The 25,492-nt window shown below is 39.7% G+C and overlaps 1 protein-coding gene across 12 annotated transcripts in view; it reads right to left on the minus strand.

Moving 5' to 3' along the window:
- The window catches only part of ST3GAL3 (ST3 beta-galactoside alpha-2,3-sialyltransferase 3), a 174,844-nt gene that overhangs the window by 81,090 nt on the left and 68,262 nt on the right, over positions 1-25,492 (minus strand). For 9 of the 12 annotated variants that reach the window (XR_004426849.1, XM_033152358.1, XM_033152362.1 and 6 more), the window contains one exon: positions 20,804-20,896. The exons of the other annotated variants lie outside the window; for them this stretch is intronic. Coding sequence is in view for 8 of the 9 variants with exons in the window: in XM_033152358.1 (XP_033008249.1) it covers positions 20,804-20,896 (93 nt within the window). In the remaining variant the exon portion in view is untranslated. The remainder of the gene's footprint in view (positions 1-20,803; positions 20,897-25,492) is intronic. 12 annotated transcript variants of the gene reach the window in all.

The following is a 25,492-nucleotide window of genomic DNA, read 5'->3' on the forward strand; positions in this document are numbered from 1 at the left end:
AAAAACTGGATGTACATTTCCAAAATGTAAGATAAAAAAACAAATAAAATAAAACCTACATACAGCAACAGTGTTTTGTGTTATGTAGGCTCCTATGATGTAAGTAATGGGCCCCGCCTGCTAGCCTGCTCCCTAAAATATCACTGGTTTGCTCATTTCTATATATAGGGTGCCTACATTCTGCATGGACTGGTTGCATGGCAACATGTGGTAAAGGACAGCTGGACATATAAAGGGCCCCATTACCTTCAGTAGCTTAGGGCCTAATCAAACCTGAATCTGACCCTGAACAGGGTGGAGCCCCAATGTGCTGCTGTTCAACAGAAGTATGAGTGGGAGAGGAGCAAAGCACCTGTGATTTCAGTAGTGTGCACCAGCATGCTGTATGATCACCTTTAAAGTATATTTGATCATTTAACTATGGTTTAAAATAATGTGGACCATAATGAAGAAGCTCAAATATCTTTCCAAAATGGATGAATGGAAAACACAGTTCAATGTATGTGTAAAGTGATGCAAATTGGGGCAAGAAATCCTAACCACATATAAACTGATGGGGTCTGAGCTGGTGGTGATTGACTAGGAAAGGATTCCTGGGGTCTTGGTAGAGTGCTCAATGAAACACAGACCAGTGTGCAGCAGCTGCTGAGGATGGGGGGTGGGGGTGGGAATTGCCAAGACTGTAATGCTTTTCTAGGTATCTATGGTGGAACACCACTTGGAATACTGTATGCAGTTCCAGTCAGAAGGAAAGGCAACCTAAATGATCAGGGGACTGAGCAACTCCTCTATGAGGAAAGATGAGTGTGGGAGATACAACAGAGGTTTATAATGATGCATGGTGTGGAGAAATGTAGGTTTTTCTACTTCTGTTGCAATTACTGGAACCTGGGATCATTTAATGAACCTGAATGGTGGGCGATTCAGGGCAGACAAAAAGAAGTATTTCTTCATACAACACATAGTTAAACTATGGAATTCACCACAAAACGTGATCCTAACTATGTTTATTCAAAAGCAAGTCCCACTGAATTTAATCTAGATTAGGATTGTAGTTTTAGGTGGCTTTAAAGAAGACTCAATAAATTTACAGAAGATGAAGCTACTTATCAGTGGCTACTATTCATGATGGCTATATGCTACCTACAGAATCAGAATGCCTCTGAATACAAATCACTGTCTTCAAAGACAGTCTCACATATAACACATTGCAGAAGAATATTGTAGCCTATGGTGCAGAAGGCAGCTGACAGACCACAGAGAATTAAAAAGAACACACTTCCCTTGTCTCTTTGCTGACAGACGTCATCATACAGGGTGACAAAGTTACTAATATTTACCCAGTTTTACTAGACTAGACTATTTAAAAATAAAGCTAGAGAATTCAAACACCACCAACAATAATAAAAACTGGCCAATAAACTTCTTCTAGTTCAAGCCACAACCCAAGTATTAGTAATTTATCTTTCTGAAGGGGCTGGGAAATGGACAAGCTGCATGTTTTGTGTCATCCTAAAGAAGAATTCTTCCAAAGTACCCCTGGGATGGAAATTCAAGGAAGTGCTTGTGTTCCACAACAGAACTGTCAGTATCCACACGTTGTACTTGACAAATAGTAGTATCTTCTCTCTCAGTCACTCTGTAAAGACATCTCCCACCACTCTAAACCTGTAAGAACAGGCCAAGGTTTTCCAAATGTAAATAGATGTACTCTTAATCTGCAGCTTTTAAAAGAGCATACATTTTACAGAGAAATAAGGAATTCAGGCAATTACAAATGACAGTTGATCACATGGCTGAATCCTCTCCATCTGCAGTCAGCGTGGGAACCAGTGTTGGTAAGGAACTGCAGCAGATAATGTCCAGCAGCTGTCAACAGGCTGGCACGCAAGCAGTCCTGAACATAGATGGGGAGGGGGTTGGCAGCTGTGGAGCCAGTCTAAGGCTCCAGGGTGCCAAAGCAGCATCTGTTAACTGAGCAGTGACTTAGTTCAATGGAGTATGCTGAAGGGCCTTGTTCAGGCACTTCATTTATCCATCTCCTGCTTGTATTTTCTAGTACAAAAATATGATACATAGAAAGTTTGGGAAGAGAGGTTTAACCTTCATTTCCTAGTAAAACTATTATAATATTATTATATGTGCCCAAATTCTCCTTGATTAATTCCAAGTGATAAATTGATACTAGCTTGTGAATGAATGCACTACAGCTGCAGTCGGCAATAAAGGATATTTGGCCCACTGAGACTTTCTTCTAGAAAAGCTTCCCCTCCTGCCTTCCCCTGAAATGACCTACTCATGGGTGAGTCATGACACAGCATGCAGGTCTACACAAGATGGTAGAGAAGCCTTAGCAGAACAGATGTGGCCTCCAGCCCTGAGATTGCTATCCTTGCACAAGAGATATGTGCATCTGCACACACCTCCATCTGGTATCCACATAACAGAAACAATATTGGTTTCTTTAATCTGTCCACAAAAGACTTATTCTGTACAAAAAGTTCTGAACAATTTGGCACCGTTGCTGTCACTGACCTCTAATATTGTAGAAAGCTATTGCTGTTTACGTTGAGCCCTTCAGTTCTACTAGAGTTGAGGTGGGAAAAAGAACTAACAGTTTTTAAATCTATTTACTTTATGAGTCACTTTTCTGCTTCACAACAGCTGCAAAGCACCCGGGATCTACCTTTATATAGCTCAGCATCTTCCAATTCTAACAGAAGCAACTTCTGAGACACATAAACAAACTTACACCAGAATTCCATCTCATAAGGAGGAACTGTTTCTTCTAAAGAGGACAATCAGTTTAAATAGACCAGGGTGCTGCACGCCAAGGCTGAGGTATGTAGCAGAACAGCACTGGGATGGCAGAAGGAATAGAAGAACTTGGGAGTTGGAAGAAGGAGCACTAGAACAGCAAAGGTGGGCATTTGTGATTCAGATGCATTGGCAAACTTATAAGAATGGAGTACAAAGCTAACACATTTGACAGGCAGTAAAGTGCATATTAAAATATTGCCTGAGAACAGAACCCAAGTTTTGATGAGGAACAGGTGAACAATAAAAGCAGCAATGGTGAACCTTTACTGTTACTGCCAGTACTATATCTGGGTATCAGGCTTAGCTCAAGATGCTCTGCAAAGATCCTACTAGGTCTCATTCCAACTCGCCTGAGAATCTTCAGCAGTTCCAAAATCCTCTCTTTGGCCCAGTTCAGACATCAGACTATGATTCAACAAGCAAGTTGGGTCCTGAAGGTTTATCTCTCCTGAGCCTGATGCCATATGACATCAGGTGATGGTTAGGTTGTGGATGGTTCAAGCCCGGATGCGGCAAGCCTAATTAGGCCCTACAGCTGAAGTAAAGCTAAGATTGCCTAAGTTGCAACAAATGAAGGAGCTCTTTCAAAAGGAAATTATCCTCCACAGAAACGACAAGACACATGCAGTAAGCAATTTTAAGGATATTAGGAGTTGTTTGCTGAAACATAACCAGGTGATACCCCCCCAAACATTCTCCTACCCCACCAGCCACCAGCACCTTCTAATGGACAACATATATGGGGATTTTATTCTACTGGACATCTGACAAGATACTCATGCAGCCATGTTATTAAATTATATGCTCCTGACCAAGATTATTATTGCGAATTACGCCAAAATGGAAGTTTCTGTGTTACAATCATAAAACATTATCTCAACATGGAGGTTTTCTGTGCAGTATTCATTTTTCATCTTGATAGAAACATGAAAAGGATGTCCTTTCTTTTGATGTGGAATCCAGGAATACTCAGAAGACACAGCTCTGACCTTTACAAAAACAATTGTTATTCTCTCTCATTCTTTTTCAGCACACACAAAGATACATACTGTGTTCCTTCAGGGATAGATAATCTTCTCACTGACACATTGAGATGGCAACCAAGATAGGACCTATACCCTTAGAATAACAACAGTTTTAATGTTCCACAATATTTTAGTTCCTGCAAATACCCATTAAAATCCTAGCTTAATGGAGTTTCACTTGTAGTTCAAGTGCACAAGGCAAATATGAAGAATTAAAGTGAGTGATTATGGAGTAAAAAGCCCTTTCTCTTCCCCATGACAATAGCCCCCATTGCTGAATAAAGTGAGCCATGGCAGACTGCTTATGTTTTTTTATAAAGAGAAACGAATACAAGAAAGTGACATCACAGCATTCCATAATTAATATTGAAAAGAAAAATTCTCTTTCAAAAGTTTATGACCATAGGAATATAAAAACAGCCTGCTGGATCAGGCCAATGGCCCATCTAGCCCAAATGCAGTCACACTACTGATCTGCATAACAGCTTAATGTTTTTGGCTAATTGTGTATGATGGTGTCCCTGCAACATCTACCTGGATAGGGGTGGAAGGTAGGGTTGAGTATGGAAGTCAAATGGGACATGCTGCCCCTGTGCAAACATCACTTACCTAGGTTGTGTGGTGGCAGCGCAGACTTCTGGCAAGATCGTGCAAGATCTTGTTGGAAGTTGGTGCCAGTGCCTTTTCTCCACCAGCGGTGGAGATGGCAGGATGGTTGGAGTGCCCACAGGGATGCTGCCCTCAGGTGCGTCTGCTGAGTGCCAGCCCTAAGTGAGTCTAAGGCTGAGCAGAAGATCTGAATCCAGGTGTATATGAATCAGGCAAGTCATCTTCACTGGACCAAAAGGGGCCAACAGGAATAAGTCTCTTACCAGTGTTCTAAGTTCCTTGCTACTACCCCTTTTGGTCATGTTTCCCTTAAGGAGTTCTGAGAGCCCAGTGTAAGACTAAGGATAGTATTCACTCCATATACTCTATGCAAGAGGATTTTACCTTAGTTTTCTTCAAGAATGGAGCCGAATCCTGCAGGTGCCATCGCACATTACTGGTCTGGAAGCCTTCCTCTATGCTCAGCATGCCAACTGCCACTTCCCTGCTGCCTGCCTTCTCATGCTCTCTCTCTCTCTCTCTCTCTCTCTCTCTCTCTCTTAAAAAACGACACTTTGCATCTATATGAAAAAGTAACCGCCAAGCTAAATAAAATCTTTGCAGTATACATAGGTTTACAAAATATTTATATAAACATGTACACAATCCTCAACTGTGTATATAGAAAAGTCCTCATCAATAAACAATATTGTGAATTAACACAGGTATAGAAGTTTCAGTTTACTCAGTCCTGTTGCATAATTTACTTTCAATATTTTATTGCATCAGTTACTTTTTGTTTCCAGCATTCAGATTTCCTACGATTGTTCATTTTTCTATGGTTATATCTTTTATTTTAAAACATCAGTTTAAACTATTTCTCTCTTGAGGCACATCTTTGGTACATAAGGTGAAATACACAATTTTCTTCCACAGAGGAACACATGTGAAAAATGTTAAATCTGAACGCAAGAAGTATGAGTATTTTGCATTCCAGCATAATACTCTTCACATGTATTTCTCCAAGAATGAAAAAAGTTATACAGAATTAGTCCTAAAATACCTGTCCCAAATGAAAACTGTTCTAAAAGATCCTCTGCAAAGCAAATCTGACCAATCAGATTTTTTCCCTTACTTTTGAAAACTGTACAAGACAGTGCAGAATGCATAAGGGTTAGATTTCCTTGCCAAGTACTTGCTATTTATTGCCTGTTTGATTGCATTATGGAGACTTAGTGAAGCCAAAGCCTATTTCTGGCATTTCCAAGGTACATTCCTGAATTGTTTAAGATGGAAGTACATCAAACTATAGTTCTGAGATAATTATCAAGCTCATTGCTGTATAATGTTTATGCATCCAGAGTAAACAATGCAACATAGCAAAATTGTAGACACAGCTACATGATCAAGCCACAGAAACATAGGAAGGGTGAGGGAATCCATACTGGACATCTAACAAACAAGAATCAAAAAGAGGGTGTGTACATACCATACATCTAAAGCACATGGCTTCCCCCAAAGAATTCTGGGAACTGTAGGGCAATTCCCAGCATTCTTAGCAAACTATTGTTCCTGTGATTGTTTGGGGGAAATAATACACTTTAAATATATAGTGTACACACATTAAGAAAGATTAAAAAACAAAAGTTTACTTTATATTGTGGCAAAGATGCTATGTCCTTCATTTTTGAGATACAGGTTTGTATCCATCTAGGTTCTACTCAACACAGACCCACTAGAATTAATGGGCCTAAGTTAGTCATGTCCATTCATTTTAACAGATCTACTCAGAGTACAACTAATAACAATACTGGCTACAGTCCATACCACTTTGATGTGACTATCCAGTAAAACATACAGGAACACAGAAGTTCAAGTTAGCTATCATTACAAATAGCTGTTGATAAGAGTTGACAGCCATTCATTATTCTAACTTTTTTTTTGTTTTTTCATTTGATTCTACAAAGAAAGTTGAGGATGGGTGGTGCACCTCAGATCATGGCACTGTAGCAAATGTTGAGTTAGGAGTTGTAATATTTAGAAAAGGACATTATTTTTGGAGTTCTGTCATTTGTCACAGAGACTCTACCTATGCCTTATGCTCATTCTGTGGTATTACGCAATTTATTTGCTTCTGAGCCTTACTGTTTTGCCTTCTATAAAATAGATGCTGTGTTGTCACTGCAAAGGAATGTCAAAGGTGTGGCTTGGTGTTTGAGTGTTGGTCAAGGAACTGTCCCCATCCAGTCCAGTACTGTTTCCAAAAGCTGCCAGCCAAATACTTCTGAAAGCTTAAAAGAAGGAAATGTGAGTAACAGAACCCTTCAGCTTGCCCATCCTCAGAATTTGGCATTCAGATATGAAGTTGTAACAAGTTTACTTTTGGGAGGCACCAACTGACTCTTGTTTATATGTCTGATCAAGTCCTGTGACTGTCTATGTAATTTGACTTCATTTGCAGTGCTGCATGTATTATCTGGTACTGGTGTAACTTGGAAGACTAGTATGTCGAATTGATCAGCATCCCATTAACCCAAGCTGAGCACTCTTGAGGATTGGGAATTACCCCAAGCATCAAAATAGACCTGTCCTTGAAAGATCTGAGTCATCATGGAATGAAACACACAGTACTTACGTAGATTCACGGGAATCTGGACAGTTTGCACTACACCATTTGTAAATACACTAGATTAACCCCACCAACATGTTTTTACTTTGCTTTCCTCCTCCATCTACACTCAGCTGTTATCCTGCCTATGCTCTGAGTCCCACTAGCACAATGGGGCTTTCCCTCCCCCAAATTGGCTCTGGGGAGTCAGGAGAACTCCCTGAACAGTGTGTGGGAAAAGGAGAGAGGAGATTGTTCCATCTGCCAAGCAGAAATACTTGTGCTAATGATCATGATCATGATAGCACAACATTAAATTCCTCCCCACAAGTCCTCCACTTGTGCTTTTGCTCCACAAACTTCTTCCAGTTGTTACAGTGATTATCCATTTGATCTAGACACTATATCAGAACTGATTGCCTCAAATTATCTATACTTATGAACCAACTATTTATTTTAGGCAGTAGAGAATACAGATTTGGACAGTGAGCAAAATTATTATTATTATTTTCATTTCTATATCTATACTTCTTTCTAATTTTAAGGGGGGAAATTCAAAGCAGTTTACAACCTACATTAAAACATAAAATAAAACAATCTGGAATAAAACTTTACTGAAGAAAGTCAAATATAAAGTATACATTCAAAGGAACATTATTAATAGGAAATTAAATATTATCTTAAAGATTTCAAAACAAAACATTACGAAGGATGTCACCTCTTTCTAATGACCAACTCTATAAAATATGCTACAATTTTTTTTACAGGGGTGTGGGAAAGCTAACAGCACCGCTCATGTCACTCATTAAGCTCTGTAAAACCATTGAACATGGCAGCATGCATCAGGAAAGCAGCAGAACGAGGGGAGGAATAAAAAATGCATCTCCTAAGAGACGGGCTGCATCATTTGTCAATTTAAACATATTTTGGCAATGAAATCTGAAGAGAGAGAGGAAAGAATTTTACAGATCAACCACTTTCTGTATCTTACTGAATTTACTTGAGTCTATTTTAGCTGCTACCACTCTAAACTTTTCTGAACCCAAGGTGACCTTCAAAAAAATAAGCTGAAAAAGCTTCCAGCATATACAAACATATCCTAAAACACACTGTTGGGAACAAACAGTCCTTGGAAGAGGGCAAACAATCTCTATAATAAACCGAGAGCAATTAATTTTGATGGGAAAAACTGGCTAATTCAATTCAGTGGGGCAAGCAGGTTACCAAGACAAGGAATAACTTTGCTTCATAAAGGCAATTGCTTAACAGCAGTTAATGACTTATTTGGAAAGGAACCATACAGCTGAATTAAGAATACAGCATTGGTAGCATTTTACTGGTCTTTTCCATACACCTATGAACACACACACCAGGGTACATAGAACACATTACAATTACAGATTGATCTGGACATAAGTAGTCCATACCTTGTGTAGTCACTAATACGTCCTGAATCTATCTCATCAAAGCAATGTTTTACCAAGGAGGTTATGAAGGATTTAACAGGTGCAATCACATAGATCCATGAAAACAATCAAGAGTAGATCATCAGAAGTGAGTTACAGATTTATTCCAGTGTACACTGAATCCTGTGCTTAAACCTTGTGCTCATGTAAACAAGCTTTTCTTTCCTGGAAATGTGTGGAAATCAGACTATTTGATCTGGTATGTGGTAATGTGTAGTTCCAATCACAGTCCAAGCTTCCCTGGGGAGCAAAAATAGCCCAGAGGGAGCAAGAGCCCAATTTTACAAACAGCATTTCATCTCTTGTGAAGATGTAGATTCTTTCTAACAAAAGCTGGCTGAAAAGTTCTACCACTCTTCTCCAGCACCTGCAGGTTTCCTAGGAGTTAGACACCTTTTCTGTGAACATATTCAGTCCTTGACTGCTTAAGACAATTAAAATAAAATAAAATAAAATAAAAACAAAAATAGTCTAGCATTTTACTATAGTAGCCTAATCCACACATAGACTGTTGAACATAAATCAAGAGCATATAATCTGCCAGCACCTGTTCTGATGTGCCAGATTTCTAGGTCACTTTAAGGATGTAGAAAAGAATCTATCCACCCTCTGTACAAGAAACAGGGGGGGAAATTCTTCATAACATTTGAACAGAAGCTCCCTGTTGGCCAGGGAGACTAAACTACACTACGTTGCAAGAGAAAACAGCTACACCAGCTTTCAGTACTCTTCTCAGGATTTTTTGTCAGCACTAAACCTAAATCTAAACCCACCCGAAATCTAAAGGACAAATTTCACTCACACACCCTTCAAACAAAGGTTAAGAGAAACATAAAGGTCGCTGTCCAAAGTACTTGGGCTGCAATGTAAGAACAGAAAAGAATAGGTTGCTTTTGTGCAGCAAGCAGTGGGACAAAGCTCAGAGCATGCATGCGCAGAAGGCAGCTCTGAAATCTCTCATGACCTTGAATACATATCAGCTCTCTACCACTTCTGGGAAGAGTTTGCAATGTGTTCATAGGATGTGAAACACTCTCTCCCAAACACAAAGCCTCTTTCATAATTTTAATAGTAATTTAATTAAAACAAATAAATTCAACTCTATTAACAGACTGCATTTCTGTTGTCAGGCAAGGCATCAAATTTCAACTGCATCAAGTAGAGGTGTCCCTAATGATTTAGAAGGAAATCAAAATTAGGCACATGTAGTTATTTAAGCTGGAATGCAACAGCAGTCGGACCAGTCAGAACTTTTCCCAATTCTCCTAGATTAAAAATCTTCACAGACAGGGATTTTGGAACAATAAAACTCAATGAACAGGTGAGCCAGCTTCTTTAACCAGGGAAGTATCCTGCGCTTCTGTTATTCTTTACTTATAAGCTTTCCCCATACTTTTTATACTGTTGCTGAACCTAGACTAGAAGGAGAAAGCAAATATCAAAGGAAAAAAATGTGTTACTTTAAAGCTTAAGCCTATCCTGCAAATACAATTATTTTGAAATGTATATCAGCCTTACATCACATGAAATTACAGGATCAGTAAGCGCAATGAAATAAAAGTCTTTGGGTCGGCAAGGAGAGCTGAATGCAAGAAAGGAAAAAGAGCGAAATTATGTTTTTCCTCTGCTCAAATCTGCAGTGGTCAGCTCTGTTTTATGGAGTACACATTGAATATTCACTAACCATAAGAATGCAATAATATAATTAACAGTCCTAATAAAAAAATGACACGAACTGCTACCAGGTCACTGAGGTGTTGCTGGGATGATCACCACATGTTTCCTTCATATCTTCTGAAGAAGTTTGGGATCAGAGCCATTAATGAGATAAAGAAGAGCTCCTTTGGTCAAGGAGCTATAAACACATCTGATGGCTGATCCACACTTCCATTTGCCCCACCACCTTCCCCTAGAAAAACCCAGTTTAGCGCTATATCAGAACAAATTGGTTTTTCCACGGACTGCCTTCTGTTGGCCAATGGCCAACAGGTAATGGCTTTTTCCACCTGCCTTGCCCCACCCTACAGCCCTAGGAGCTCTCATAAGGGAGCTGTTTCCAGAGTAAGAACTGTGAGGGAAGAGAGGCTGTTTGTCATTAGGGGGTGGCTGGTTTCACCTGTGCTGCCCCACCTCCAGCCTGAAAAACCTTCAGAAGGGAGTTGCTGCCACGGGCATTATGTGGATGTGTATTTTAATGAGCTGAACAGTGAACAATTATGAGTCATGGGGGTGTGGGGAGTGTGCATATGAATTCAACAGTGCTTAGTTTATTTTTTGGCTATTTTGTTAACGTTGTTATTAATGCTGTATTGATTTCACAGATGATTTGTTAATTATTCTATATGATTTATGCTGTATTTGTGATATTCTATTATGTTCTATCATGCTATTCTTATTAATTGTTTGTAAGCTGCTTTAGGATTCATTTGAATGAAAAGCAGCATAGAAATATAATAATTCAATCAAATCAATTGTTCTGAAAATATAACATTCAACCAGATGCTATTCTCCTTAGAACGTCTCTCTTTATCAGAGCATATTAATCTATGTGGCCTTTCCCCAGATAAATTCAAAAAAGTTCTTGGGAACAGCAGGGTACAGATCCAACAAAACAAACCATGACTCAAGCATTTCTTCTCATTTACCTGATATTTTTCATACTAGAAAGCTTTCATTACTTAATATTCCATCACTGTGTAAACTGGTTCTCTGTGTCACAGGAGAAACCATTATATACAACAAGAAACTGGATTTCAAAATCAAGTCATAATTACTGAAGTAGATATGAGATCATTAGAATCACAAAGTTTTGGATAGCTACAGTAGGAAATGAATACATATTCACTGTAAAAAGGACCGTCTAAGTGGAATTCAACATTATGCTCTACTAATGCTTCCATCTGTGCAAGCATTGCCAGATGCAACAATTCCCCCTTGCTTCCCCCCAACACACTGTTATGGAGGTTTTCCAGAACCCTCCCGAGTCAATTCTGGGGGTATAGAGTTCAGAGATGGAGGAAGCTCCTTATTGCAAGCAGAAGTCATTGCAAAGGCTTCCACTGACAGGGCTGGTTAGGTGAATCCCACCCTTTGTTCCCATATGAACCTGCCCACTTTTCCAGATGATATTCAGAGGTCCTGAGGAGGTGGCTTCAGGCACCAGGCCAATTGGCAGACCAACCCTGCATTACAAAGATGCATGCAAATGTGACACGAAGGCTGACAAACAACTGCAGTGCCTAGAGACAGTCAGGTTGTACATCCATAGCATAGAGAAGGAATGACCCACAGAGAGAAAAAACGCCATGGTGCATCTGCAGCCGCAGCCGCAGCACCAGACACCTTCATCTACCCCAGCTGCAACAAAACATGTCCGTCCCATTTCAGTCTCTACAGCCACAGCAGACGCTGTAACCTTCCAACAGTTTGACTTAACCTTCAAAGGCACACTCCCCCACTGTCTCCCAAGACAAAAAACGCAAACTAGGTATTTCAGGTGCCTTTGCATTCAGATGTTAAAGGGGGAGGGTGACCAAATAATGGGCCTTTGTAGTGGTGTAAGGTGTAAGGTAAAGGAAAAAAGTAAAGGACCCCTGGATGGTTAAGTACAGCCAAAGGCAACTTTGGAATGCGGTGCTCATCTTGCTTCAGGCCAAGGGAGCCAGCGTTTGTTCAGAGACAGCTTTCCAGGTCATGTATCTAGCATGACTAAACCACTTCTGGTGCAACAGAACACCATGATGGAAACCAGAGTGCATGGAAACGCTATTTACCTTCCCATTGCAGCGGTGCCTATTTATCTACTTGCACTGGTGTGCTTTCAAACTGCTAAGTTGGCAGAAATGTAGTGGTGTACTACTTGTGGAATGCCCGCCCCACAGATACAGTACATGCTTGGTGCTTACTTTGTTGATTTTGAGGTGCCATGCTAAGAGAATTTCTCCTAAGATTTGAGTGTCTATTGTGCTGTTTTTACTAGCACTACTATTATACGGATAGGTATCTCCTTTTATAATTTAGAATTGTTTATTTGAATTTAGAATTTTGGGTTGTTATTTTAATCTATTTCTATTAACTGATACTTATGCAAAAGTAAAAAGAAACAAGCAAACCTGTTAGCCACAAAAGGCAGGATATAAATATTTTAAATAACTAAATGCAACATTTCAAGTCTCTGCAATGGAAAGTCAAATTACAGTTATAGACTTCCAAGTCTGGGATTCTAAGCATATCTCTTTCTTAGAAGAGCAGCTAAACATTTCAGCTATATGCAAAGCAACATTTTCTGATATGAATGCAGATTTTTATAGTCTTTTCTTACAGATAATAGCTATCTTTTCCCTCCATTCTAATTACAATTGATCAGTGTCAAAATAAGCCATGAATCCAAGACCCCTCTGTATTCCACAAAAAGAATTGAACACTCCTAATTTTCTCTCTCTTTCTCTGGAACTAACATGGAAATATGCTGAACAAACCTAGCAGTTTTATTGTCTAGATACTCTCACCATTAGGCAAAAGTCCAAGCTCTAGAAATAAACAAGCAGATTCCCCTCTGAGTATATTTTTTGCTATTTTTATCAGTTCTGCTGATCCTGGCCTTGTCTCCAGTTATGTTCATCACTCTCACAAACAAAGCATGGTATACCACAAGTGATGTAAACTACAGAGGCATGATCACTCTTCAAGTAAGTATAACCATGTCTTTAGATGTTGAGTAGAAGTTGCTGTTCAAAATAATGGCTTAATATCCAGGAAATTCAAATCTCACCTGAGTCTTGAATTCACTGAGCCCTTAAGCAAGCCATTACCCTCATGCTCAGCCCTCCTTCTGTAATATGGGCATGAACACTATTACTGAGATTATGTGTATGAATCTTACTCCTAACACAAGATTGATAAAACAGATTATAAAAGTGTAGATGCACAGCAAAATGACCCATGTGAATATTTACTCAGAAGGAAGTCCCACTGTATTCAATGGGACTAGCTCTCAGGTAAATGTTCATAGAATTGCAGTCTTTGTCAAGTTTCCTGGTCTTTTCAGGAACAGTTTGACACAGGCCCAAGCAGAGGGTAGGGGCAGCCCCAGGCCTTGGAGGGCTAAGCTGGCCAGGGTAGGGTGGGGGTGCCGCCAGGGGCCTGCTGGTCTTACGCTGCCATGCACAAGACTCCCACCTCAAGCCTCAGGCAAACTCTTTGCAGGCCTGGTTTGAAATCACAAAACAATTATGAAAAAGCTAGGATCAAGGAATAAACTGGGTGTGATAAAATGTTGGTAAGCAGTTCACAACACTTTAGAACAGCAGCATGGAATTTTGTGGTGCTCTGAGCTTCCATTTACCATAACACAACAGAACATATTTTGAACATGTCCAGCTATAATTGCATCTTTCATCTGGGGATTTAATGTGATTAGTTTGACTGAACACAGAGATTAAGTAGCATTAAGCACAGAAAAGGGAGGAAATGTGCCTGTATTAAACTTCAGTACAAGGAGACAATGGCTCAGGAGCCGAGAAAATTCCATTCCAAGTTATGACTTCAGTCCAAGGTAGCCATCAGCCTTCTGTCACTGTTATTTGCAAATTTCTCAGTTATGACCACAAGTGTCAGTGGAAAGCCCAATAAAACTGCAGACTCCCTTAATGGTTTCTGCTGTGGTATATGCTCTCCAGACTAAACAAAGCCCATAGTAGGCACTTCTGAGAACATCCATATCCAAATGCTGTAACATTTTCAGAGAAAAAGCATTGTTCAATCTCCAGAGAGCTTAGCATAAGAAGCCTCCCAACTGCAACCTGTAAACAACTTTCTCCAGATATTAAATGTCCTGCACCTATTCATAGAGTTTGTAAGTAATATTTATACTAACAAAACCTTCATTTACACCCCAATACTGAACAAAATAATAGATTCCATTAATTTGCATTATAAGCATTTTCCAGTGCGTATGGCTAGAATCATAGCTTTCCAACTGCTTAATAGGTTCTGAGTGCTGAGTAAAAAGGCTAGACAAAATGGAAAGTAAGATGCTTGGGAGGAGGTCTAATTGGCAGGAGAGGGAGTGCCATTGTGACAACCACAGGCACAAGTATGTCCATAGGCTCCCCTCTGGCACCCATGGAAAGTCCCTTAATTTCAAACAAGAGAGAAGGGACTTCTTTTTTCCCTTCCACTGCAAGCAGTCCCTCATTACTTTGTTTGGACTTGCTCACCTCTTTTAATGCAAGCATGATTGCTTCTGCCATTGACTTCTGATTGGATGTTCTGCTTTCTATTTTGGATCTCAATCAGATGTGGAGGGGGGGGGAGGGTATTCTGTGAGGAAGTGGCAGTGGATGGAAAATGGAAGGCATTCTCCATTTGTCTGGACTTCCTCTTCCTAGCCTGTCCATCCACTTACTTTTGCTTGTAGACAGCAGCAGAACTGGGATCACCAGGCCTCTTTGGCACAGAGTGGGGAGGATGGAGCAGGGAGGATTATTCCTCGTTTGCCCACCCACATTGTTTTGTGGCAACAGCAGCCTCAACACTTCAGCATGATCAAAAGTTATGAGGAGTAAAACGATCTGCCACTCATTAATCTAGGCTGGGCTAATGAACTTGAAAGCTGGTTTGTTTTATTTAGGGCCAGATTCAATTCAATAGTTGCACCAGTAGGAGTTAGAGCAATAGAGGTTCCCTCCTCCACAATGGCTCTGGGGGTCAAGAGAACCTCCAGAAGAGAGCTCAGGGGGAAGAGAGGGGAGATCATTCCATCAGGCAAGGATAAATGCATGTACAGTACTGATGGAAAAATCATATTAGAGAAATGATTAATTTCAGCCCAACTAATTAACTTATTGTTTGGAGAGGGGGAGAGAAAATGATTGCGGAACTATTGCAAGTGTGCAGCAGATAATAACACAAAACTGCAGGGTGTCTCTGTCAATAGCAAGAACAATTCATGTCTTTTCAACTGCATCAGTATTTAGGATTCATGGTGGTGGTATTCAATAAACCAGATGCTGAAGACTTGATGATGGTTGCTGATGATTACATGGCTATAAAAGTGTATTAGACAAATTCATGGCTACTAATAACAACGGCTATGTTAGAGTAAGTGTTCAAGGAAGTGTACCTCTCAATAACAATTGCTGGGAATCATAAGTGGGGAGAGCACTATTGCACTCAAATCTTGTTTTCAGTCTTCCCATAGGCATCTGGTTGGCCATTGTGAGAACAGGACTAGATGGGCCTTTGGCCAGACCCAATAGCATTTTTCTTATGCTCTTATTACAGGAGGAAGAAATAATGAATCCATGATCCTCTCAGTACTGCAATAGCTGCTTTTTTTTTTTTTTTACCCCACTGCCGAATTTCCTTTATCCTCCTCCTGTCTATATTTACCGGTAAGTCATTCTTCAGCAGTGGTCTGTGTTATTCCTATCGACTAGATTGAATGTGCATAACTTTCTTTTTTTAAACACAGGATCAGCCCCTAACTGCCATCAAATCACAGAACACATCTATCTCTACAGACTGAGTAATAAAAGTCACAGATTTTTGCTTCCCATGATGTTTATGTTTCAGTCTAGGGAGATAGATAAGATCTAGATGGTAGTTGTTGGGTGCGTTCTCATGTAATAGTCATGCAAATGCAATGATTTTTCATTTGTGTGCTGTGTGAGTGTCAGTGTGACTAGGTCATACTTCCCAGTAAACTTCATGGCTAAGTCGGGGTTTGACTTTTGCAAACATGAACCCTTAACAACGTGGACTATTTGTATTCTAGTTATGTATGCTTCAATTATTTTCTCTAGCTTGGTATTAAATAGTCTGCCGGCACTGCAGAGTAAAAACTAGATAAAACAACAACACCATGATCATTAATATCAATGGTTGTTTATCATCCTAATGGAGAGTATTATGCAACTCAAAAGTATTTTTCTAGCATTTTAAGCATTGGGTAAAGGTAAAGGGACCCCTGACCATTAGGTCCAGTCGTGTCTGACTCTGGGGTTACAGCGCTCATCTCGCGTTACTGGCCGAGGGAGCCGGCGTGAATGAATGAATGTACTTTATTCGGTCACAGACCAGCATAAAACAAGATATTTGCATTTATAAAAAACAATGTAAAACAATGTAAAAAATATAAACCATGTCCTTAAAATCATTGATTAAACATAGATATAACTAATAAAATTTAGACTCGGGTATCAGTTCTATGAGATAGGCTACTAAAATATAGATCCAACAATATTTTAGGCCACTATTTAAAGTTGATTTACATCACAGACCATCTTTCGACGTATATCTATCAAGGCTGCACAGAATCTGGCGACAGCGTAAGTGATTTCTGGGCTTTCATCCTGTAATAGCAATGAGATATTATGTTGTTCTGAAAGCCCAGGAGACTTATCTAAAATGGGTTGGATAAACCTTGCTTTGCTTTGCAAGGGAGCCGGCGTACAGCTTCTGGGTCATGTGGCCAGCATGACTAAGCTGCTTCTGGCGAACCAGAGCAGTGCACAAAAACGCCATTTACCTTCCCGCCAGAGCGGTACCTATTTATCTACTTGCACTTTTGACGTGCTTTTGAACTGCTAGGTGGGCAGGAGCTGGGACCGAGCAACGGGAGCTCACCCCGTCGCAGGGATTCGAACCACCGACCTTCTGATCAGCAAACCCTAGGCTCTGTGGTTTAACCCACAGCGCCACCCGTGTCCCCTATTTTAAGCATTAGTTGGCTGATATAAACAGGTACTGTGTCTGTTTTCCCTTTTTGAGAACCAGGAATTCTCAACCAGTAAAACTGTAAATCTCCACTAATTCATCAACCTGGAAAAGAGAGTATTTCATATTCCTTGGCTCTGTCACTAGCATAGTCATCAAATAAGGATACTGTGCACTAATTACTAGAGGGGGCATCACTGTTAATTAAATCCTTTTGCACTGCAGAAGGTAGAAAAGCACAAGAAACGAGTCCTAGAATCACAAGAGGGGGGAGGGAGGGAGGGAGCAAGGGTCATGCAAGGAAGATTACTATGCAACATAATCAGTATAAAACAGTCAAAACAAACTAATTCATGAATGGACACACCCTCCCTCCCTTTTAAAATTACTAGGGCTTTGGTAAAAGAGGCGATAGTATTAAGCTGAACATTTTATATTAGCTGAAAGAATTAATAGCTACAGCAGATACTGCTATCTCAGTGGAGAGGAGTTGAGTTAATTTGCAAAGACAACTGGAGCCTTTGAACTTAACTGGGGCTTTAAAGCAACAGGCCTGTCACCTCACACTTAAAAAAAAAGATACTTGCTGAAACTGAACTGAAGGAAAAGAGATCACGTTTTGTGAAGCTGCCACGAGCACGTAATGAAAACCAAAGTGTGAAGAAACACAGAAACATTTCATGTATATCATTTTGAAATGTTCCAGGTTTTAATTTAAATGTAATACCTAATACATATGGCAGTTTCCAAAATGCAATAATTAAAATAATTGCTCACCATAAATTAGCTCTCCCAGAACTAAGGCCCCACCATGACAAATTTCAGCATCATTTGTCTTTTCCAACACATACTGAACTATCATCAAGAACAAACGTCACAGCCAGATTGCAGAAGCCTTACAGCACGTATCGTTGAGAAACAGGAACTTGGCCATATATGGATGTGAGGCAATGTGCAGACTAGGATTGCCCTTATTCCCAGCCACAGAAAGGGCCTTTCTCCATTTTGGTCTTCTTCTGGAAAGATGGGCTCCCTGAAAAGTATGCCTGAACATAGGTACCAACTCCCTGGGGCCCTGGGTGCCTGAGCACTCACAAAATTCCCCATGAAGGGTCCGGGCACCTACAAGGTCCATGCCAGGGCCATGCACGCTGCATGGTATCCACAACCCTGGGCACCTACGGTCATGGGGCCAAGCTAGCACACCTGTGCCTGAGCAATGTCATTCTCCAAGCATCTGCTAACCTAACAGTACCTTAGCAAACTTGAAAACTGAACAGGTAACTAAGAACAGAGGAAGAATAATGAGGGGACATGACAGGGGGATGACGCCAGGTGTCCCTGCCTACTCTCACTCCTAAGTAAGACAGGCTCCAATGACCATTGTGCCAGACTGTCCCATATCCATCAAGAGGAACAAGCAATATACAGATAAGGCAAATCTACGTCTCTCCTTAGTGACCATGGAATGTACAAAACAAGTTTCATCTTGTGTAAAACATGCCCTCAAAAATTCAGTCCCACAGAATATTCTGCAACATCCACCTTTCAGAAGTGACACCTGCAATCAAGCAAGTATCTTATAGTGCCTCATGAAAATATAAACTGACCCCTAAGTGGCTACTCTATTGATTTCCTTTCTGAAAGCTCAAACCCAAATGCCAGTAGACGCTGCTCATCCTTTAAGGGAATATATCATAATACCCTGCAGGAACTAGACCATGTGAAAAATATAAACATACTATTTTAGCTACAGTTCGTTCATTTTCACCTGTGTATTCTTGTTATTAAAAAAGTGTGTCTAGACATTCCATTGTTGCGTCCATAACCTAGGTTTAGCTCCTAGCTTTCATATCTCAGTTTCTAACACTGCAGCAAAGCAGACACATACTGCCAGCAGGATTTCATTCTGCAATCTCCCATGCACAACAGGCAACTGGACACACATTTTCAAAGTCTGTCTAGTTTACCCTAACAGCAGAATTTGCACAGAACTCCAGAGCCCCTTTTCATAGCAACCAGATTACATTTTACTGAATTATACTCAAAACTGGATATAAAAGTGACCACCATCTTTTGACCCTACACATCTGTACATTATTCATTCCTGATACACAGTGAATATAGTCCTGAAGTCACACTATAAAACCCAACATTACCCATACTTCGTTGAATTCATCTCTCAATAAATCCACACGTGCACTGAGAAATGCTACTGGAACAACTTCAAAATGAGTTATACATGTTTTGTCTCCTTTTAAAACAGCAGGCCAGAAGCTCTCAACTTATGATGCGAATGCTCTTTGTTATTTCCACACAACTGTGAACTACAAAATGGTGGGCGGGCGGGCGGGCAGTCAGGCAGGCAGGTTGTTTGTGAGCAGAAAATCCTCAGGGTTAGGAAGGGCTTTGTCACATTGTGTACTGTATACCACAGACATATTCCATAGGACTGGAGGCTCTTGTATTAAATGTGGAAAGCCAGACCCCTCTTCCCAAAGAAAGGTCAAAAGCTATTCAGCAATCCAACTCTCAGATGAGCAAAGGCCTCCAATTTAGAATGATCCTTTCAATGAACAAGGACACAGCAACAAGCCATTTAAAGTCAAACAGTGAATACTGGTTTCTGCCTTTCAGCTCCTGAATTCTCTTGTATGCTGTCAGATATACACATATATTTGAAAATCACCAGCGTCATCATACTATAACATTGTTCTATTTTTATCCAAGAAACAACTTTCTTTATAAGCAAGGCAGACACACACACGCATATACAAACTACTTGAAGACTGCAAAATCAAGTGAAGAATCATATATACTTCTAAGAACCTAAAATGGACTAGATGGTGGACAAGGCAGCTCCTCTTCAACTCAAAGTCATTTGGCACCCACAAGCATATCTCCCCTTCACTAGCAGTTAGCATACAAAAAAGATTAAGTAACCACCCTTTCATAACACCTACAAATTAGGTACTTGGGGCAGTTCCCTCACTCTGCCTACTGGGAGGGTCAGTCTTGTGGGCACAAATCAACCTATCTTTATCAGTGCAATTCTAGGCAATCTAAAAAGATGGAATGCATAAAAAAAGAAAATGGAAAAGGAAGAGAAACAATACATAAATATTCAGACATAGTTACATATTATTAAATGCTGTAAAGGATGGCAAACATGATAAGAAAAAATGCATGTATGAACCAGTGAAATTTATACTTGGGAATTAATTGGTACTGTTGCTATGTCCTCCTGTTTCAAGGTTCAGTTTTAGATTATGAAATATGTTGATTTTGCCCATAAATTAGGTAGTAACTTTTAATGACATGCGAAGATGATGTTTTAAATCTTTCAAAATGTGTTAAGTAGCTTTGTTTATGGCTTCACAAAAACTAGCTTATTTTATGTTACTGTAACATACTTCCCTGATAATTTATAAATAACTAAGAATATAGTCCCCCAAATCTCTAACTTATGATGCTACCTTAATCATCGTCATCGTCGTCATCGTACCACAAACAGGGGGAAATATTATGGTAGAAGTAAAGGTTTGTAATGCACAAACCTGAGGGCACAGGTAACTTACTTTGGGAAGATGGCAGTCATGAGTGCAGATGCATATCCAGGCTTGCAAACCCCCTCTGAGATGTTAGCATACTTTGATGCTAGTTCTGGAGGCCTGTGAAGAAAGAAAAAGAATCAAACTAAGCTTGTATAAGAAATGTCAGCTGTGTCACCTTTTATCAATTGTTTTTCCTCAAATAGTTAAGAGCAGCAACAGGAGGGAAGTAATATTAAACAAATAAGAATGTGATAGCACTGGGCACCTAATATGTTCCCTAATATGTTCCATTATAGGACTTTAGACACCAAGAAAGGTAAAGAAAGGGATCTCATGTGCTATTTTAAACTTGAACTTTCCAAAAAAGATGGAGGTAAGTAGCAACAAAGAATCTCTTGTCAGACCATTTTTCTGTTGCATGACAGATCTACATGCCTTGTGAAGTTACTATTTGCAGAGCAAGTCTAACCAAATTACCACAAATTTCTACCAGCCAGTGTGGGAATGGAGGCAGTTGACATTTCTCTATCACAGGCACAACATTGTTTCCCAAGTTCATTTTCTAATTGCTCATCCTATCTCACAATCAATGAATATGTCTTTACATTCTAAGAAAAAGCATTGTGAGTGAGCAGCTAATGTTTCTGCTAGGCCTGAGGAGAATGAAGTACTTTTAAAAAGCCACTTGCTATGTGAGTCAAGCAAACTGGATTTTGTGTCTGCCATTTTATCACCAAAAACTCCCAAGTTACCATACTTAACTCTTAGGGGCTACATATCACAACCTTTATAATTGTAGCTATTGGGATTAATATCTGCCTTAATTCCTCTCCTTTCAAGGTTTTATTGACAAATACAAAAAGAATATTGGCCACATAGTAATTGTAACCTGTTACTTATATACCTTTTGTAAAATGGTTGTTCTTTCAGAGAAGCAGTTGGAGCCACTCTATACCTTTAAAGGTTTGGATTTAAACCTGATCCTGAGTTATCAACACCAGCACTAATTAACAAATCATAGATTTCTTTCTTTCTTAAGATTTATAGTAGTAAGAAAGCAAAGCAATCTCTCAGGATCACAGTTACTACAGCAACTGCACTTCTGATTATATGGGCTCCATCTCAACCTGTATAAATATTTAAACCACCATCTTTAATAAAGCTGAAGGCCAGCTAAGGTATCACAGCATACTGTTTTCCCAAATGCAGTGCAAAGCCTGAGTGCATGTGCAGGAAGCGGCACTATTCAAGAGAGAGGTCATTCTTTGAAGAAGTCTTAGCAGAATCCATACATGACAGACATTTTCATTGTTCTAGACAATACTGAATGGCATATATAGGTAGTGAATAGAACTGAAGTTAAATTTTTATTTTATATTTTGCTCTGGATAGTGTCCCACCTATAATACAAATACAGTATTCCATAAATAACAGAGAGGGGAGCATCACTGTACAACAGAAATTCAGATTTTAGGAGGAAATTGGGTTCTCTGCCTTGGGTGAGTGGGGTACTATTGAAAAGCCACCATTGGATACAACCGTTATGTTTGTGCATTCATTATTTAAAGCCCATACAACTGGGAATATCCTTCTATTTGAGGAGCTAAAACCAACAGTTAAAAAAGCCATTAACACCACATCCATTCAAAATATCCACATTGACACAAAATATCTAGCACAATGCCCCAGCTTGTCCGTTAAGTTTTCTAAAAAATTAAATTCAAAATGCCAAAGCATTTTCTGTACGGATCCTAAAAAGGATTAATATCCTTGAGTAAATCCTTTCTTGACTAGTGATGACTTGCTGGTGCCGTACTAGGAAGCTATGTGCTCATGTACCATAAAACACACAATTACTCCCAGTCATTGAAGTCAGAGACAAACTTATTAAACTTTTTCAAATGTAGTAAAAGTTTGTGTTCCGAAGTGCCACAAGCAAGGCTAGGCTTGCAACACAACCACAGCTGCCAGCTCCATTTGCTTAGCACTACTCATACCCCATTCTGAAGATACACTTGGGTCAGTCTTTCATTGTTTCTGAAGCACTATTCTCTTTATCTGGGAGTATTTATTTGTCTGGTCCTATTAACCACTACAGATCTCAATCTTTATTAAACTATCACAAAGACATTCACAGCCAGCTTTGAAAACTTACGTAATACATATAGCTAATAACCTGAACCACATCAGAGAAAACGCCGCAGAGGAAGGAAAAGACTGCTTCCCCACAGCACCTTGAAAGCATTATGCAACCGGGACAGTCATATATCAAGGTGCCAAAGGAAGGATATTTCAGACAGATCCTCACAAAGAGCCAAAACCCAGCCATGGATTCCAAACCATGTATACTAGTATTTTACATTAATGTAAAAAAGGAAATAAAAACAAGGTACACTAGCATCTTATGACATTAGTTAAAACATTTACAGTACAGTATTACCACTGTCAACTGTAAATGGCACCACAATAGTACAATGCAGATTACAATAACTAACTAAAGATAAGAACCTAGTGATTCCTAACACTTTGATTCTTTGCTATACTTACACCCTGATTCTATTTGCCTTGTCAACAGATTAAACTTCTCTAAGTGTTCTTCCTTTTTGAATAGGGACCTTTGGTACCTTTTAGCTCCCTAAAGCAGAAGATAACGCACAGAAACACTAAATACAATACTGAATAGTTTTGAAATCTTATCAGCTATGCAGTCCCAGGTGTTAGGACTGGAGACTTTTTCAGTTGCCCTGTGTTGACAGCCAGGTTGCTCACCGGGGCAAGATTGTTTGTGCACATAATACCAATCCTGGTCCAACTGCAGCCAGACTGTTCCTGGGCCCAATTCAAAGTGCTGGCTTTGATCTATAAAGCTTTAATAGCTCAGGACTGCCTCATCCCATATGAACTGACCCAGACACTGCAATCATCAACTGAGGCCCTTCTTCGTGTTATGCCTAAATGAGAGGTCCAAAGGGTGGCAACATGAGAATGGGCCTTTTGTGGTGGCTCCCCATTTGTATAATGCTCTCCCCAGGGAGACTCACCTGGAGCTTTCATTACATATGGTTAGGCAGCTGACAAAAATGTTCCGCTACAACCAGATTGTTGGCTATTTGAACAATCTATGGCCTCCCTCCCTCCCCCTATCTCTGTGTTTTATTGGTTTTCTTTGTTACTATATCACATATTTTTGTATTTTTATATTGCAAATCATGTTGTGATCCTCAGATGAAGGGTGGCATCCATACTATAGATAGATAGTATGGATTATACATACAAATATTTAAATATAAGTAAATAAATATTTACTGTCACAAGAGAACCCTGTTCTGGGCCTGGATAGTCATAGTTACTTTTGGCCAAGTTGGGGAATAGCATCTTGGACAGTAACTGAAAAGCAGGGGTTATATTTCAAGCTAGGTGCAGCCTACTGATCACTATTCTGGGATGGGCTGAGGTCTACTGTGATCTAGTTGAGATTCCTGCATTATAGGGTTGGACTAGATCAGTGTTTTTCAACCTTTTTTGGGCAAAGGCACACTTGTTTCATGAAAAAAATCACGAGGCACACCACCATTAGAAAATGTTAAAAAAATTAACTCTGTGCCTATATTGACTATATATAAAGTAATTTTTCAATTTTTCCCACGGCACACCAGGCAACATCGCGCGGCACACTAGTGTGCCGCGGAACAGTGGTTGAAAAACACTGGACTAGATGAACCTCGGGATCCCTTCCAACTCAGCAATTCTATGATTCTATTTTATTGTTAGCAGTATTCCTTCCCACTGGGAAATAACATATATAATGAGTATCAGTATAGGAAACCAACATTTATCTCCCTTTCCTCCCACTATGCTTTCCATTTTTTCATGTGCTGTTTTCCCTAACAGCTTCAGGCAGCTTCATCTCCCTCCACCCCATCATCAGAGGTTAAAACCTTCTGAAGCCTGCTCTGCAAGAAACAGGCTTTGGGCCTCAAGACTGCAGATTTGACACCCACTGTGTTAAACTATTTGTTTGGTTATTGCAATATTTATTACAGATGGTTTCAGAATTCAAAGACACTTCTTTAAATATATACTTCCTTGGAACCTGTTTACAGTTTTAGCCAAACAAAGCTTTTCTGTCTATTCAAACTCTGTTTTATTGTATTGCAATTATCATTTTTTATTTTACAGCAAAGCCCCCAAGTGGTGGATGATAGGCTGATTATTTGTTAAAGTAAAGTAATTATTTATTAAATCTGGTAGGTACATCCCTACCAATACACATTTTTAATTAGAATTTTTTAAAAACACTTTTTAGTTTCCATTTCCATTTGCAAACCTGTCACCGTTCCTGTGTTGGGGGCTTCAAAATCAGCTGCAGCTATACCATGTTTCCTACAGCATAAAGAGTGGCAGCCCTCCCCCCTCATCCCAACAAAGCTACCACTATCATATACTATACCTGTACATAGGTCAAGGGCCTAACTAAGAAATCAAAGCAAATTTAATCCCCACTGCAATGTCATTTCATAATTCTAGATCTGCCTCTGACTTGCAAGATCCCATACTGAAAAATAGCTGGGATCTTCAAAGCAGTAGTGAGTTACGGGGGAACCTACAAATTGCATAGTAATATAATCAGACTTCATGCAAGAGGCAAGACTCAAAAAGACACAGACGAGATGGGGATTAATGTGAATTCTATTATTTTTGAGAGGGTTGAGA

This window comes from Lacerta agilis, chromosome 6 (genome assembly GCF_009819535.1).
Source record: "Lacerta agilis isolate rLacAgi1 chromosome 6, rLacAgi1.pri, whole genome shotgun sequence".
Classification (NCBI taxonomy): Eukaryota; Metazoa; Chordata; class Lepidosauria; order Squamata; family Lacertidae; genus Lacerta; species Lacerta agilis.